The sequence below is a fragment of the Acartia tonsa genome, chromosome 1, assembly GCF_053477335.1.
Source record: "Acartia tonsa isolate MP-2025a chromosome 1, ASM5347733v1, whole genome shotgun sequence".
In the NCBI taxonomy this organism is placed as follows: domain Eukaryota; kingdom Metazoa; phylum Arthropoda; class Copepoda; order Calanoida; family Acartiidae; genus Acartia; species Acartia tonsa.
Genome location: NC_137260.1, coordinates 23,959,628 through 23,974,235, shown reverse-complemented (window position 1 = coordinate 23,974,235; position 14,608 = coordinate 23,959,628). Strand labels below are relative to the sequence as shown.

The window sequence follows — 14,608 nt, the reverse complement described above, 5'->3', positions numbered from 1 at the left end:
TATTTATATGTTTTCTGCGGAAAAGGGTAAAAATTCCATTGTTCGTAATTACTTTCGCTTATGTTAGGTTGGGTTAAACTGGGTTCAGAGTACCCAGTCGGGTTGGAGCACTAAGAAAAAAAAACTATCCTCACTCCTCTGCTTTTAAATATTTTTTTAGAGAGATGGGTATTGTGCTTGCTATGCACTTTGAGGGAAAGCCCCAATAGACCTGTGGATATTACATACAAAAATCATTAAATAAACTATTTTAATTTGAAATTAAAATAACAAAGGACTAAAATATCATGAATTTCAAAACGTGAGCTATGGGGTACATTTTATATTTTACAAAAAATAACAAAATTTAAAATATTGGATAAAAAATATTGATAAAATTTTGCATTTATTAGTATGTAAACATAAAATATTAGTATTTTTAAATTTTTTAGGATTTCTTATTACTTTAAGAGCTTCATTCATAATCACAAAAAAAAACAGAAAAATCAAGTATGACAACATGCAAAGTGCAAATCTCATCTAATTAGATGAGATGAAAAAACAAAGTCAAACAACAGTATCCTTGTTACAGGAATCTTTAAGCAATTTTAAATCGACATGTCAAACATAATCCAAAATTACTATTAGAGTTATATAAAGTGTTTTTGTCTGTAGCGAAGGACCTTGCTAACCGCTGAATCGATGTGGTTCTCCTTTACAGTGAAGCTTAAAGAAAGGTTAGCTATTTTGGGTGTAATTCCAAACTCCCAGTAAAAATGACCCCACCACAAAAGAAAATTTTTTATACTTTTTGAAACTCAATTGTTAATGGTGGGGTTCAACTTTTCCCCCTTCTAAATTAAGTATTAGAAATAGGGGGTGGGGTTTCAGCGCTCGATAAGCACTTTGAGGGAAAGGACTAATTCTTTTTAGAATTAATATGTGAAATATATTATATCTACAAAACAAAAAGTTTTATTTTACCAAACATTTCTCCCGTTTGTACGGTAAGGTTAAAACTATTTATATTTGAGACAAGAAGAAACACTTTCCAGACTTTAATATTGTTCAGAGATTCTAAAAACTTTAATTGTAAAGATTCTTTAGCCTCAAGAGTCTATTTAATAAATTTTCGCCGAGACTTTTTATATATGCAATGCTCCTCTACATGTCATCTCTGCTATTTAGTTAACCCTAATAGATCGGGGAGTAGAGGGGAAACGCTCACCCCTTTTGTTTGTTTTTTTTGCTCTACCTATTTCTATTCAATCTACAGGCTCCAAAATTAGTGACTTTTCAAGTTAATCAATTTGTGAAGAAAAGACAGCATATCAAATTGCCAGGACCAACAGACAAAGGTTGCTAAATAAAAGGGAAAGGAAGCAATAAATTGGTCTAATTTGTTACAGGCGCAAATTCTGTATTAAAAAAAAAGAAAATTATCTAAATTTCTAGATCCTTATCTTTGTTAGGGGCGAAAACTAAAAAAAGCCTAAAAACAAAGGCTACTAAATGAAAGATAAAAACAAGCAAATAATATTAGGACAAATTGTATTTATTAGAAACTTCTATGAGAAAAATCGAAACCATACAAAAATTTTCATAAATCTATCTTTACCAGATTTACCGATTTACATGTATCTTTATGTGAAAAAAGTTATAGTTAGAACTTTCATGTGAAATAAGGAAACTGTACAAAAATCTTGAGGCCTTTAGCTCAACAAGATGTTGCTTATATATGGGTTAGAAAAGATGGGCTTTTTTTTATTCCCCCCCCCCCTTCTCCCTCTCCGCTCCGATCAATTAAATCTAGGGACCGATCTTTTAGGGTAAATCTGTATGAGAATCCCTCAATTCTCTTCATTTCAAATTGCTCCTAATAAAAATTGTACATACTAATATTTCAAGACTTGATTGTACAGAAATGTTTTGCTTACAATATTGTGCCTAATTGTCGATGAAATCACTATTCCAAAATTAAATTGGATTAAATCAAAAATACAATGACCCCTTTCTACTTAGGCAAAAGTTGATTAACCCTGCACGTGAAGTTGTGAACGACAGTATATAGTTCTTATTTATTGAAATTTGTTCAATTATTCACATATTTTTAGAAGCAAAGCTTTTTTATAATCCACTCCGTTTGTCTGTTCGTCAGTCCTTAAAGTATTTAGGAAATTTTATTTCCTCGGTTGCTATTCTTTTTATGAATATTGACTACTCCGATAACTTGCTTGGTTCTCTGCCTGTCAGTTATAATGCAACAAGGATGACAACATCCAGAAAAGCGAAGCTCTGAAACGATATGACAGATAAATTTTGTTGAGTGTCAGAGCTGAATATACAAAATATGGAAATATAAGGTTTGACAAATTATACTTATATACATTTGTTGCAAAACTTCTTGAATACATAATTCTGTTTAACATACTGACATTTTTAATACTTGATTATAAAGATGCTTATTATAATAGGAATCAGTAATCCAAAAATCAGATCAATCGAATGATTTTATCACATAGAAAATTGTTATTAAAAAAGTAAAAAAATCAAAATGTTTAAAATGGACGTATGGACATTCTGGTAACGATTATAGAGTTGCTACTCTTTCTAAATCGTACCTAACTACTACAGGAACCATCATACAAAGTTTGAAATCGATAGGACAATACTAACATGCCTAAATTAACGAAAAAGGCTATCCGTTACGGACGGACTGACGGACGGACTGACCGACCCTAATTATAGAAAAGCTTCGCTTTTAAAAAGTATTAAAACATATTGAATGGATGTTTATGATTTTTCCCCAATAAATTTACTCTTGATTTATGACCACTGAATTTCTGCTTTTTAATTCACTTTGACCATATTTAATTATGGATGTTGTCATCTTTGTTTACATTCTTAATAAAAAGTACATTGTTAACTATTTATCCTGTGAAAAATAAGATTAAAAGGTATAGTCGAATACATTTTTTAAAGCCTTCCGTTGGACATAGATTAATTGTATTATACTCTGTAATAAGATAAAAATCTTACTTATAAATGGTGGTTTCAAGGACGACGCGTTAAAAGCTTATTATCTCAATTATCAAGTCTTAAACTGTATATGTTGTCATCATTGTTTAAATTTAATAACTAATTTATGATAATTAAATAAATCTGAATTAACCATTTAATTCATGTAACTGGATTCTACATTTCATTGTACTTTTGTTATTATTGTGAAAAAATTCTTTTCGTTGTTTTTGCTATTATCTGTAAAAAATAAGACCATTCCTTACAACTGACATTTTTAATTGACGAATAGGAAATTAAATCAATTAAAAATTGGATAAAACAAAAACAAGGATGACAACATCCATAAGTAGTAGTCGTAGTATACTAGGGGTATAACTAGTGGCATTTGAGTATGTAAAATATATGGTTTACTTTTAAAATTGGAAATTAGAAAAAAAATTATATTAATTAAAAATAATTTCTTCCGTAGAGATATTGAGGCCACACACACAATCAAACAACTTACTACATGATAGTTTGGATAATGATCAGTGTCTATATTCATAAAAAGCTCAGCAAGTGGTTAATGAGAATATGTTTGTTGTAGATTATAGTATAGCAACGATAATGCATTATCAGGTTTTTATCCTGGAATTTTTTTTCTCGTATTCATTCGAATCCGGTGGATAGGAACCGGTTCTCATCCATATGAAAAAACTGTGTCTAGCATCGTATTATATCCAGCTTTCTACGAATATAGAAATGTACAATCATAAGATTAAAACTAGTTTTTTTAGCCGGTGACTTCGTCACCTCGGGGCTAAAAAAACTAGTTTTAATCTCATAATTGTACATTCTATATCCGCGGAAAGCCGTTTATAATACGATGCGAGAAATAACTATTAACTTACTTGGTCCATAAGTCTGCATAAAATACTATACATGCATCGAGTTTCAAAGGTGAAAATACCATTAATGAAATTTTTACTAGTTATTTTTCGTATCGTATTATAAACGGCTTTCCGCGGATATAGAAAGTACAATTATGAGATTAAAACTAGTTTTTTTAGCCCCGAGGTGCCGAAGGCACCGGCTTAAAAAATGGTTTTAATCTCATAATTGTACATTTCTATATTTGTAGAAAGCTGGATATAATACGATGCTAGACATAGTTTTTTCGTATGGATGAGAACCGGTTCCTATCCACCGGATTCGAATGAATACGAGAATAGTTATTTCTCGCATCGTATTATAAACGGCTTTCCGCGGATATAGAATGTACAATTATGAGATTAAAACTAGTTTTTTTAGCCCCGAGGTGACGAAGTCACCGGCTAAAAAAACTAGTTTTAATCTTATGATTGTACATTTCTATATTCGTAGAAAGCTGGATATAATACGATGCTAGACATAGTTTTTTCGTATGGATGAGAACCGGTTCCTATCCACCGGATTCGAATGAATACGAGAAAAGTATTTAATTTTGTTACTGTGTTTTTGATGATACACATATGATAATTAATGCTTTGTTTAACCAGAATATAATTAAGTGTGTCTGCCTTTCCTAGGGTTATTTTAAGCCATTACATTACATGTTTGAATCACTATCTCTAGGCCTACAAATAAGATGTTATATAAAAGGAATTTAGAACTAAAGGAATATACTTTGGTATTGGTGTGCATAATGATGCTTGGATAAAATAATAAATATGTTTATCTTATTTTAAACACATAAAGTGTGTTCTGAAGAATGACGTCCAAGCTTTTATTTATTTGGCGGGGGGATTGATTGTTTAAAAATGATTTTACCCCTCGGGAAAAAATTGACCTTTAGGGTTATTAACCCCAAACCCAAGCTTATGTTTTGGGTGTGAAATGTAATAATCGTACCTGGTTGGGTTAGTTTTGGCCGAGTAATCGTGCACTTTATTAGCTTTATTTTGTTCAGAACTACACCATAAGAAGACCATATTGTGCATTCCGTCCTCTATAGGTTATACGTTTGAAAACCTTGCATAAAGTTCAAAATATGTAAATATCCAAAGTTTCTATCAATGATGATTTTTTATGACGAATTAGCATATTTGTATGTACGTTTGTTTCACTGGTATTTGTATTCTATAATAAGTTTATAAGCTTTACATTTTATAGATGTTATTATTACTTGTTTTTATTAAGTAGTCCTAAATAGTTTTCTACAAAAAATGGTTACAAACATGTGTATCGCATTAATGAAGCAATTTAATTAAAATAGTTTGCAAAAAAATTCTGTCTGTAAAATCTACTCGAAGTTTTACAAAATATACAGCATGACCCTCGAAAAAGTATTTTTAAGCATCTGCAGCCCATATTTCTCAATGAATTATTAAAAAATGCATATGTCCTTGTTCTCCATAGTATTCCACGTAAGTAGATATAAAAATATTTTTTTTACCTCCATTAACACCGGAGATTTTTAGAGCTAAAGTTTTGAAAAAGTGACTGAGAAAAAGAATTTTTTTTTGTTTCTCTTATTTTTTGGATTGTTATATTATGTTCTTCTGGCAACTGAATAATGAGACACAAAGAAAAACAAGTTAACTAAATATTTCTTTTTTATTCCACCAAAAAATATCAAATTTTAATGGCAAAAAATACTACTGAATGAATTGATTATTTGCAAATTTTAGGTTATTTATTAACCCTTATTTATAGAAAAGGATTAATTATGACAGTTGCTCCGCCTACTTTTCTGACATCTCAATTATTTAATAGGGGGCAAATTAAGCTTTTTAGACTAAAAAATCATTATGTTTTATTTTTATTTTCTTTATAACTTTTTTGTTATTAAAGTTAGGATTGTGAAACAAAAACAATTTTCCTGCTATATTCATAGAGATTTGTTTGGTTTTTTAATCTTAAACAATTTTGCCTAATAAGTAAGTTTTTCAAAATATCATTAAACTAAAAAGACTCAAAAAATATGTGTAAAAAAATGCTTTTTACTCAAAAACTAAATTTTTTATTTCATTTTTGTATAAAGTTTCTGCTAGTAACAAAAATAAAAGGATTTCTAGCTTAATTTTGCTAAAAAAGTCGTTTCATGTTAAAAGTTACTTTTTCCTCAGTCACTTTTTCAAAACTTTAGCACTAAAAATCTCCGGTGTTAATGGAGGTAAAAAAAATATTTTTATATCTACTTACGTGGAATACTATGGAGAACAAGGACATATGCATTTTTTAATAATTCATTGAGAAATATGGGCTGCAGATGCTTAAAAATACTTTTTCGAGGGTCATGCTGTACAAGAATGATTTTCTGCAAAAGTAGTCTAGCTAACAAAAAGATATAACAAAGTAAATTTGGGACTTCTAACTTTAAAGGCTGCTAACGGCCATACGGCAGAGAGTATAGTTTATGCTCACATACAATTTTAACCTACTAAAGAATGCCTACAAATAATCAGAAATAGCCATTATTTAATAGAACACAGTTAACTCACATTGCACATAAATGCGAAAAAAATATTTATTTTGCAAGGTTTTTTTGCAGGAAAGCTTTCCCTGTGCATTTTTGGATCTTGGATATTCAGTTTATTTAGAGGCCTTCTTATGCTGATTAAAATGGTGTGCGGGCATAATATGTACGTTCAGCCGGTTGGCAGCTAGTAGCCTTTAATACTCTTAGATTTTTGGAGATAGTCGTTACCAGGATCATTTTACTGGACTAGATCCAAAAAACATATTTTTATCGTACTTTAGTACCTATATTGATTATCTGTAGCAATGTATTGGTAAATTGACGTTGAAAAAATCTGTATTACTGAAGAGTAGCTGGGTTTCCAAAAATCAAATTGACGTTGAAATAATCTGTATTACTGAAGAGTAGCTGGGTTTCCAAAAATCAAATTGACGTTGAAATAATCTGCATTACTGAAGAGTAGCTGGGTTTCCAAAAATCAAATTGACGTTGAAATAATCTGCATTACTGAAGAGTAGCTGGGTTTCCAAAAATCAAATTGACGTTGAAATAATCTGCATTACTGAAGAGTAGCTGGGTTTCCGAAAATCAAATTGACGTTGAAATAATCTGTATTACTGAAGAGTAGCTGGGTTTCCAAAAATCAAATTGACGTTGAAATAATCTGTATTACTGAAGAGTAGCTGGGTTTCCAAAAATCAAATATTGAAAGTTTCATCAATAAAATTAAAGCAATAATCATTTTTTTCCCAATATGTCATAACTATAAAATTATGAAATTTTTATTTGATAAATTTTTCCAATAACAAGGATGATAAAATCATGGATAAAAATTATCAGAATGCACGGATCTTATACAAGGAGACAACATAAATCTTCATTACCTAATAATTTGAAAATACCATGTTTTTTATTTGACAGCAAAGACTTATTTTTTAATTCTTAAAAATCGAAATATGTTAAAAATCGAAATATGTTAAATCAAAGGGTTATTATCACTTTTATAACCATTTGTAAACAGTTTAATTAAGAGACTTCCATGGGGGATTGTAGGTATTTACCTCCCCCAAATGAAATTGCAGTAGGCTTCGGGGCATGATATAATGCCATGAATAATTTAATGCCCTTATTTTTCAAAGATCAGGTAAACGTTGGATGAGTAAAAAGATACCCCCCCCCCCCCTCCAAAAAACTGAATGCATTAAAAGCTTGGACGTCCTTGATTTCATTGAACATTTGAAATTTTGATAATTTGATAAGTAGAAAGACAGACATTTTGAAGTTTGAACCATAAAGTGCTGTTTTTAAATTTGAGGAAAATTATTATTAGATTAGATTTACAAAATTGTCAAAAACTACCTAAATAGTTTTAATATTATTTGGGAGGGAGGAAACAATAGATTATACTGGTATACCCTGTTTTTATAAAACCTTATGGGCTTAAAAACTTTTATTATCGGACTGAACAACATACACAAAAGTTGTAAATCGTGTGCATCCCTTTATTTTTCATTTCCTAATCCATTAAGATCGCTTCGAAACTGATCAATATCCGCTTTATTAGAACAGGTTCTCAGCCATACTGAAAATTCACGTAAGCATTGTATTATAGACAATTCTCCACGAATATTAAAGTAAAAATTAAAAAAAAATAATACCAGTTGTGTTAGACCGAGCCACGAAAAGCTGTCTATAAAAGAAAATTGATTGAAACATCACAAATATGATATTGTAGACATGCAATAACAATTATTTGTTGTTTTTTTAGCATCCTTTGATGAAAAACCAAAGTTACGGATGTACGGACATGTATGTTGCATTGGTAACTTTTGATTTAATTCCGTAATAAGGTCTCTAATAGAAACATGAAGAAATCAAATTAGTAAAATTGATTAGTAGAAATTTGGAGAGAAACAAGGTTGACAACATCCACAAATAGCGAAGCAAAAAAAACATTGATCGACAAAAGGACAAAATGAATTATAGAGCAAATGTTCAATGGTCCTAAAAAAGAGAGGAAGCAAAAGAAAGAGAAAGGTGTATACTGTAAGCTCCACAGAATAGGATATCTTTACGATAATCGAGCATAAATAGCAACTGAGAAAATGACATTTTCGGACGGACAAACACAGTGAATTATAGATTGGCTTCACTAGTACAAGTTCCAAGATAAAGTTTTGTGCAGAGATTTTATTTAATTTGGGCCTGAGCTTAAGAACTGTACAACATCAGTACTCCAAGAAAAGTATGTTGCAAGAGTTAATTTAATTTTGTGGTTATATTTTTGGTCATGATATCTTCTTTTGTCTAGACTATGATATCCTTGCTCTCGATGATATTTGATAATTTTCGTTTATCTGATGGTATGATTTATTAAATCTTCGCTCTTATTGATATTGTTACCCTTGTTGGTGGTGTCTAATATGCAGTAGAGGATGAATGCATGCACGTGTATCATATGATCTCTTAAATGGCTTGAGGTAGGGTACATTATACTATAAAGTTTTTAATTTGAATTTTGAATGGTTGGTTCAAAACTAGTTGTGTCCAAACTTATCAACCAATAGTTTTATCATCAATTTATTGTCTTATACCATAAAATCTCCGTACTTTCTTCTTGTTTTCTAGAGTTTTGAAATTGTCCTCAGAAACGGATGAATGATTCAATCTATTCTTATAATATCAGACATATCAGTAATTGATATCTTAATCAGTTTCGTAGATTTTTGAAATATCTAATTATATAGAGCTATTTAATCATAATAAACGATTGTACTAACTAATTACAAGCTTACAATTACAATTGCGAAGCTTGTTTAGACAATATGTCCAATCCATGCATACTGTAAATTAATCAATATGGATCTATGTTGATATAACTCTACTCTTTATGTCTCTAGAAAATTTGTCCCAAGATCTATCAATCCACTAAGTTTGAGATTAAAAAATTTAATTAGCTCTATCGGATGTGTGTGTTCCCTGTAGCGAACCTTTTTCAATGCAAAAGTAAAATCTAATTTTCTGCAAACAAGAATGAAAAAATACAAAGCAATTTTGTGACGAAATTGTATTTGTTCAAACCTAGAATTATAAATTTATTTAAATTATCATATATGGTTTTAGATTGTCCCAAACCAATTTAAAATCTATACAATTTTTTGTAGCGAAGCTACTCTATAATTCACGTTGTATGTTAGGGATTAATTAATTTTATATTCTACATATTTTCACCAAGTTTTATTAAGATTTTTTATTTATTAATTGGGGTGCTGTATCGATTCCTAGATTTTTAGGTTTTCATGGTTTTCTCAATTCCTATCCAGGATTGACGGCTGAAATTATCAGGGATTAAATATGCTCATGTTCTAAATATTTCCATCAAGTTTCATTAAGATTTGTCGATTAATTGCGGTGCTAGATCGATTCCTAGATTTTTAAGTTTTCATGCTTAAAGGGTGTGCAAATAAAATACAGACCTTTTTAAAATTTAGATTGCGCGGCTTGTGTTAATAGTAAAAAAACGTTATGCATACTGCTAGAACCGCTATGAAGTCTATTTTTTGGAAATATAAAAACGATTCCTGTGCTACGTATAGTTTAGGAGCGATGTGGTAAAATGTCCCAACTGCCTTAAAACTTGCCTTGCGAGTAAATCATTAAAGATTAAAGTATATAAAAATATGTACCTTTTTAAAATTCAAATTGCGCGGCTTGTGTTAACAGTAGAACAACGTTATGCATACCGTTAGAACCGCTATGAAGTATATTTTATGGAAATATAAGAACCATTACTGTGCTACTTATAGCTTAGGAGCTACGTAGTAGAATGTCCCAACTGCACTGACTTAAAACTTGACTTGCGAGTAAATCATTAAAGATAAAAAAGGGTGTGCAAAAATGCGGACATTTTTAAGATTTAAACTGCTCGGCTTGTGTGAATAGTAGAAAAATGCTATGTATATCGTTAGAACCGTCATAGGCTTTATTTTTGGGAAATAGAAGTACGATTTTTGTGCTATTTATAGTTTAGGAGCTGTATTGATAAATGTGAGAAAAGTGGGGAAAAAAATTTTAAAGGTTTGATGATTTCCCTATTTGACCAAGATTAATATTTATTGTACGACACTGCTTTATAGTAGTTATTTCCCGATATCCATTCATGATTTTTGAGCTTCGCTACCTGTTGTCATCCTTGTTATTTAATACGCTAGGCAATAATTACCTGCAAACTATTATAAGTGACTGTCAGAAAGAAGCTCTCTAGAGCGAGTGGGGAAAATGAGCTGTTTATTACACTATTACCCAAAGTTTTATAATAACGTTTTAGTAGTTGTTGGCTTAACAACTTTGGGGGACTTTTTGAATTTTTATTGGTTGGTTTATTTAGTTGATTGTCCAAACGTTTCAACCACTAATTTTACATCTTTTTATATAATTTGTCGTGAACAGATTATTACCTGGTTTATCTTCGAATTTTAAAATCTGAAATGCGCGTTGCCGCTTCATTTTGTTTTAACTGATTTATTATTTTTTCAATTACAAGCTATCTAGTCTAAATCCTTGAGTAAACATTGTTGTATTAAAACTCTAAAACGATATCTAGTCTAAATCCTTGAGTAAACATTGTTGTATTAAAACTCTAAAACGATAGAGTAGCTCTGCTCTTGTAAAAAAAAGTTAATTATGTTCTTCTCGTGTTTCCATCTTATTTTTTTACTGAAATTACTTTAAAAACATTTGATGAAGACATAGAATAAAATAAAAGAAATTTTATCAAAATTTGGTGTTTCAGTTTTTGCTAAAACATAAAACAAGAATTTCAATTAGTTTTCAATTTTATTTTGAAAACCATTTACAAAATGTTGAGCAGTGTTGGGCTGAGTTTTACTAGGGGGTATAAACCTTTAGGATTTGGGTGCAAATATCATAAATTTTAAAGGGGTTGTTACTGTTTACCCCCCCCCCCCCCCTTCTGCACGCACTTTATGTTGTGCATGTTCCATTTTCTAAGAAAGTAGCCTAAACGATTACAGGAAAATAAGGTAAATTCTCTGAAAAGCAGAACCTCATCGTTTCAGAACTTCGGCGAGATCTTAATGGACGCAAACAGACAAATATCTTTCTAATTCGTATAACAGATAATGCTATTCATAAAACATGGTATGTAAACAGATTTACTAGAGGGATGTAGAAATCGAAAGGCAACTCTTCTTATATCTTGTTTAGGGTGGTTTAGACATCCCCCGACACTCATCAAATTATCAAAGCTAAATAATAGCGGAAGACATTCATGATAATCGCGCAACCTTGTAAATTTATATTTTGGAACACTTTGACTTTTAAAAAACATTTGATATAAGTAAATGAATTAATGTTTGTGTATTGTTTATTCTAAATATCTCTTAAACGGTAGAACTGAAAGAATAATTTCTATTTAGTAAGCATCACATTGATAATTTGTAGAGTATTGGCCGATAGGTTTTTTTGGTGGGGAGGGGGGGGGGGGAGGAAGGGGAAAATGACAAAAAGTATTATAGACTTGTTCATTTTTAAATTTTACAGAAATAGTGATTACTAGGACGAATAGCCACGACACTTAAAAATTAAAATTATTAATCAACAAAGAATATAAGATGATTTTTTAAATATATATTTCAAACAGAAAAATATTATGTTTTTAAATCTGTTTACGACAATCAAGTTTTAAACAATAAAGTGATTTATTAAATATATAAATATTAAATTTTAAAATTCCTAAAAATGAAAAAAATGAATATTTGCTTATGACAGTTTTATTTATTCTAAAAATATATTCTCTAAATAAAATAAAATTATATTTGAAGATTTTTAAAACTTTTAATAGAGAAAAAAATATTGATTTTATATTATTTTAATCACAACAGCTAAACATTTAAAATGTTTGATTTAAAGATCACAATTAATACTACAAATATTAATAGAATTATAGCTACTCTATATGTAGGTTCTTCCTGTCGTTCACTAGGACAATTAATTATAAATAAACTGCTGTATGAGATAGATATCTTGTTTTGTCTGTTTTTTTAGCTACTTATGGACAGAATTTTCCGATTTATATATTTTTTAACAAGATTATAGATAGACAAGAAGAAATATGTAAAACATTTTTACATGATGTATCAAACATCCGTTTAGACAACAATAAAATTTACTTTAATTAACGACTAAAATCATTATTTCTATTTGTACTTTTGATATAAACAATGTACCTTCAAAATGTAACTTCAAATATTTTTTAAAAAGGCTCAGTGTTTTGAAAATAGTACTTTAAAACTACATTGTTATGTCTGTACAAATCACAGAAATAATTTGGCGGATTTATAATATGAAATTGAAAAAAAAAACGAAGGTTGTTGCTATTCCTGAGATTTTAGTGTTTAAGTCCCATATTGAGATATAAACTATTTTTTCTAGTTCGAAATATAGGGGCGGGTTAGTTCGAAGGTGCAATTAAAATTTATTAGTGAAAGCTACAAACTTTTAATTTTCCCATAAATCCATTGTTTATTGAAGTAAAATTGTTAAACAATTATTTGTAATAAAAAATCGATATAACATATATCAAACAACAATTATATTATTTAAGCATTTAAAAGAAGTATATTATATAATTTTTAATAATCAAAATATAATATACGTATGTTGTTTTATAAAAAATCTTTTAACAATTATATACTACACATTATACAATATAAATAACATATATTAAACAAAATAAATGCGTTTTTTTTTTATCTAAATAATTACAAATTAATTTTTAATTTGAGCTTTAAAAATAAAATTATAACTATCTACCTTTTAAAAATGAATTTGAGTTTTTGAATTTTGTATTTAAAAAAAAACTTTAAATATCAGTATTTGTATTTTTGTATATTATTTTGTTACAATAAGGGTTTTCTACTTCAAACATATTCTGGCTTCAAATTCTCTAGCAGAATTGTTTCTTCCATCTGAAAAAATCAAAAATAAAATCAATGAATTATGATTAACTAGCGGCTTCGCCCCTAGCCTCTAGGGGCTTTGCCCCAAGAGGTTTGATCAACCGAATTTTTCGTATTTTAGATTTAAAAAGAAAAAGTTAAAAAAAATTTTTTTTTTTTTTTGGGGGGGGGGGTATTTTTCATTTTTTGGGGGATTGGGGGTGTCCCACCCTCCAAGAAAATAGCTTAAAACCATCACAGGACCAGTAGGTATATTCCCTGAAGAGTAGAGCCCAATCAGTTCGGTGGTTACTGAGATCTTAAGCTTCAGACGGACAGACAGACGGACAGACAGACAGACAGACAGACATCGTTTTACTTTGTATTATAGATGAATTTGACTATTTTGGCGTAAAAAAGGGAGTTTACTTATATCAGCTAACCCTATCATAGTTAGCGGCTGCGCCAATAGCATCTTAAAGCTCTGTATTCGAAGGAGTAAGGAAAGTAGGAAAATAGCCTACTAACCAAACTTAGATACAAAATAAATAGCCTTAAAACCATCCAGGGACCTATAAGCAACTGCTATAAAATTTAGAACTCAATCGGTTCAGTAGTTCATTGAAATATTAACTACGGACAATAAAAACCCGTACTATTTTTAATGATAGAATAGATAGATCAGTAAATCCAAATTAGCAATGCATTCTCAATAAAGAACTTGATATTATTGGTAACTTATTTAAGTCAATGTTTTCAATTTTTTAAATTTCATCAAGGTTGTTAAATACGATATTCATAAAACTAAAGTTAAATTGTCAGTCGGTCTATTATCTACTATTTATAGAGTAGCTTAAGAGAAATATAGGGTAATATATCATTTTTTACTCAATTCCTGGACACAATACATTGTAAAAGCCCCACATCTTTTGAAAGTAATCGTTATTCTTACAATTATACGTATATTAAAAATAATTAGAAAAGACGTCATTTTATCCTTTAATTGCTTAATAATCATTACGATAAATAACTACGATAATAAACTATTAACAAAACATATACATAATTGTGTATAATAACAGAATGAAATATTTAATAATAAATAAGAGACGTATTTTTTTAAACCGAAACTTTTCTATAATTTGGTTTGGTCCGTCCAAACGGTTAGGTCACGGTTAGCTCTTTTAGTTTATTTAGATATGTTAGAATG

General features: G+C 29.5%; 1 protein-coding gene across 2 annotated transcripts in view; it reads right to left on the bottom strand.

The window, feature by feature from the left end:
* Window positions 1-12,962: 12,962 nt before the first annotated feature.
* Window positions 12,963-14,608, bottom strand: part of LOC145315549 (FMRFamide receptor-like) — a 62,283-nt gene continuing 60,637 nt past the window's right edge. The window contains exon 16 of one of the 2 annotated variants that reach the window (XM_080155533.1): window positions 12,963-13,428. In XM_080155533.1, coding sequence (XP_080011659.1) covers window positions 13,381-13,428 — 48 coding nt within the window. In that variant the 3' untranslated portion in view covers window positions 12,963-13,380. The remainder of the gene's footprint in view (window positions 13,429-14,608) is intronic. The other variant, XM_080155541.1, reaches the window with a different exon arrangement.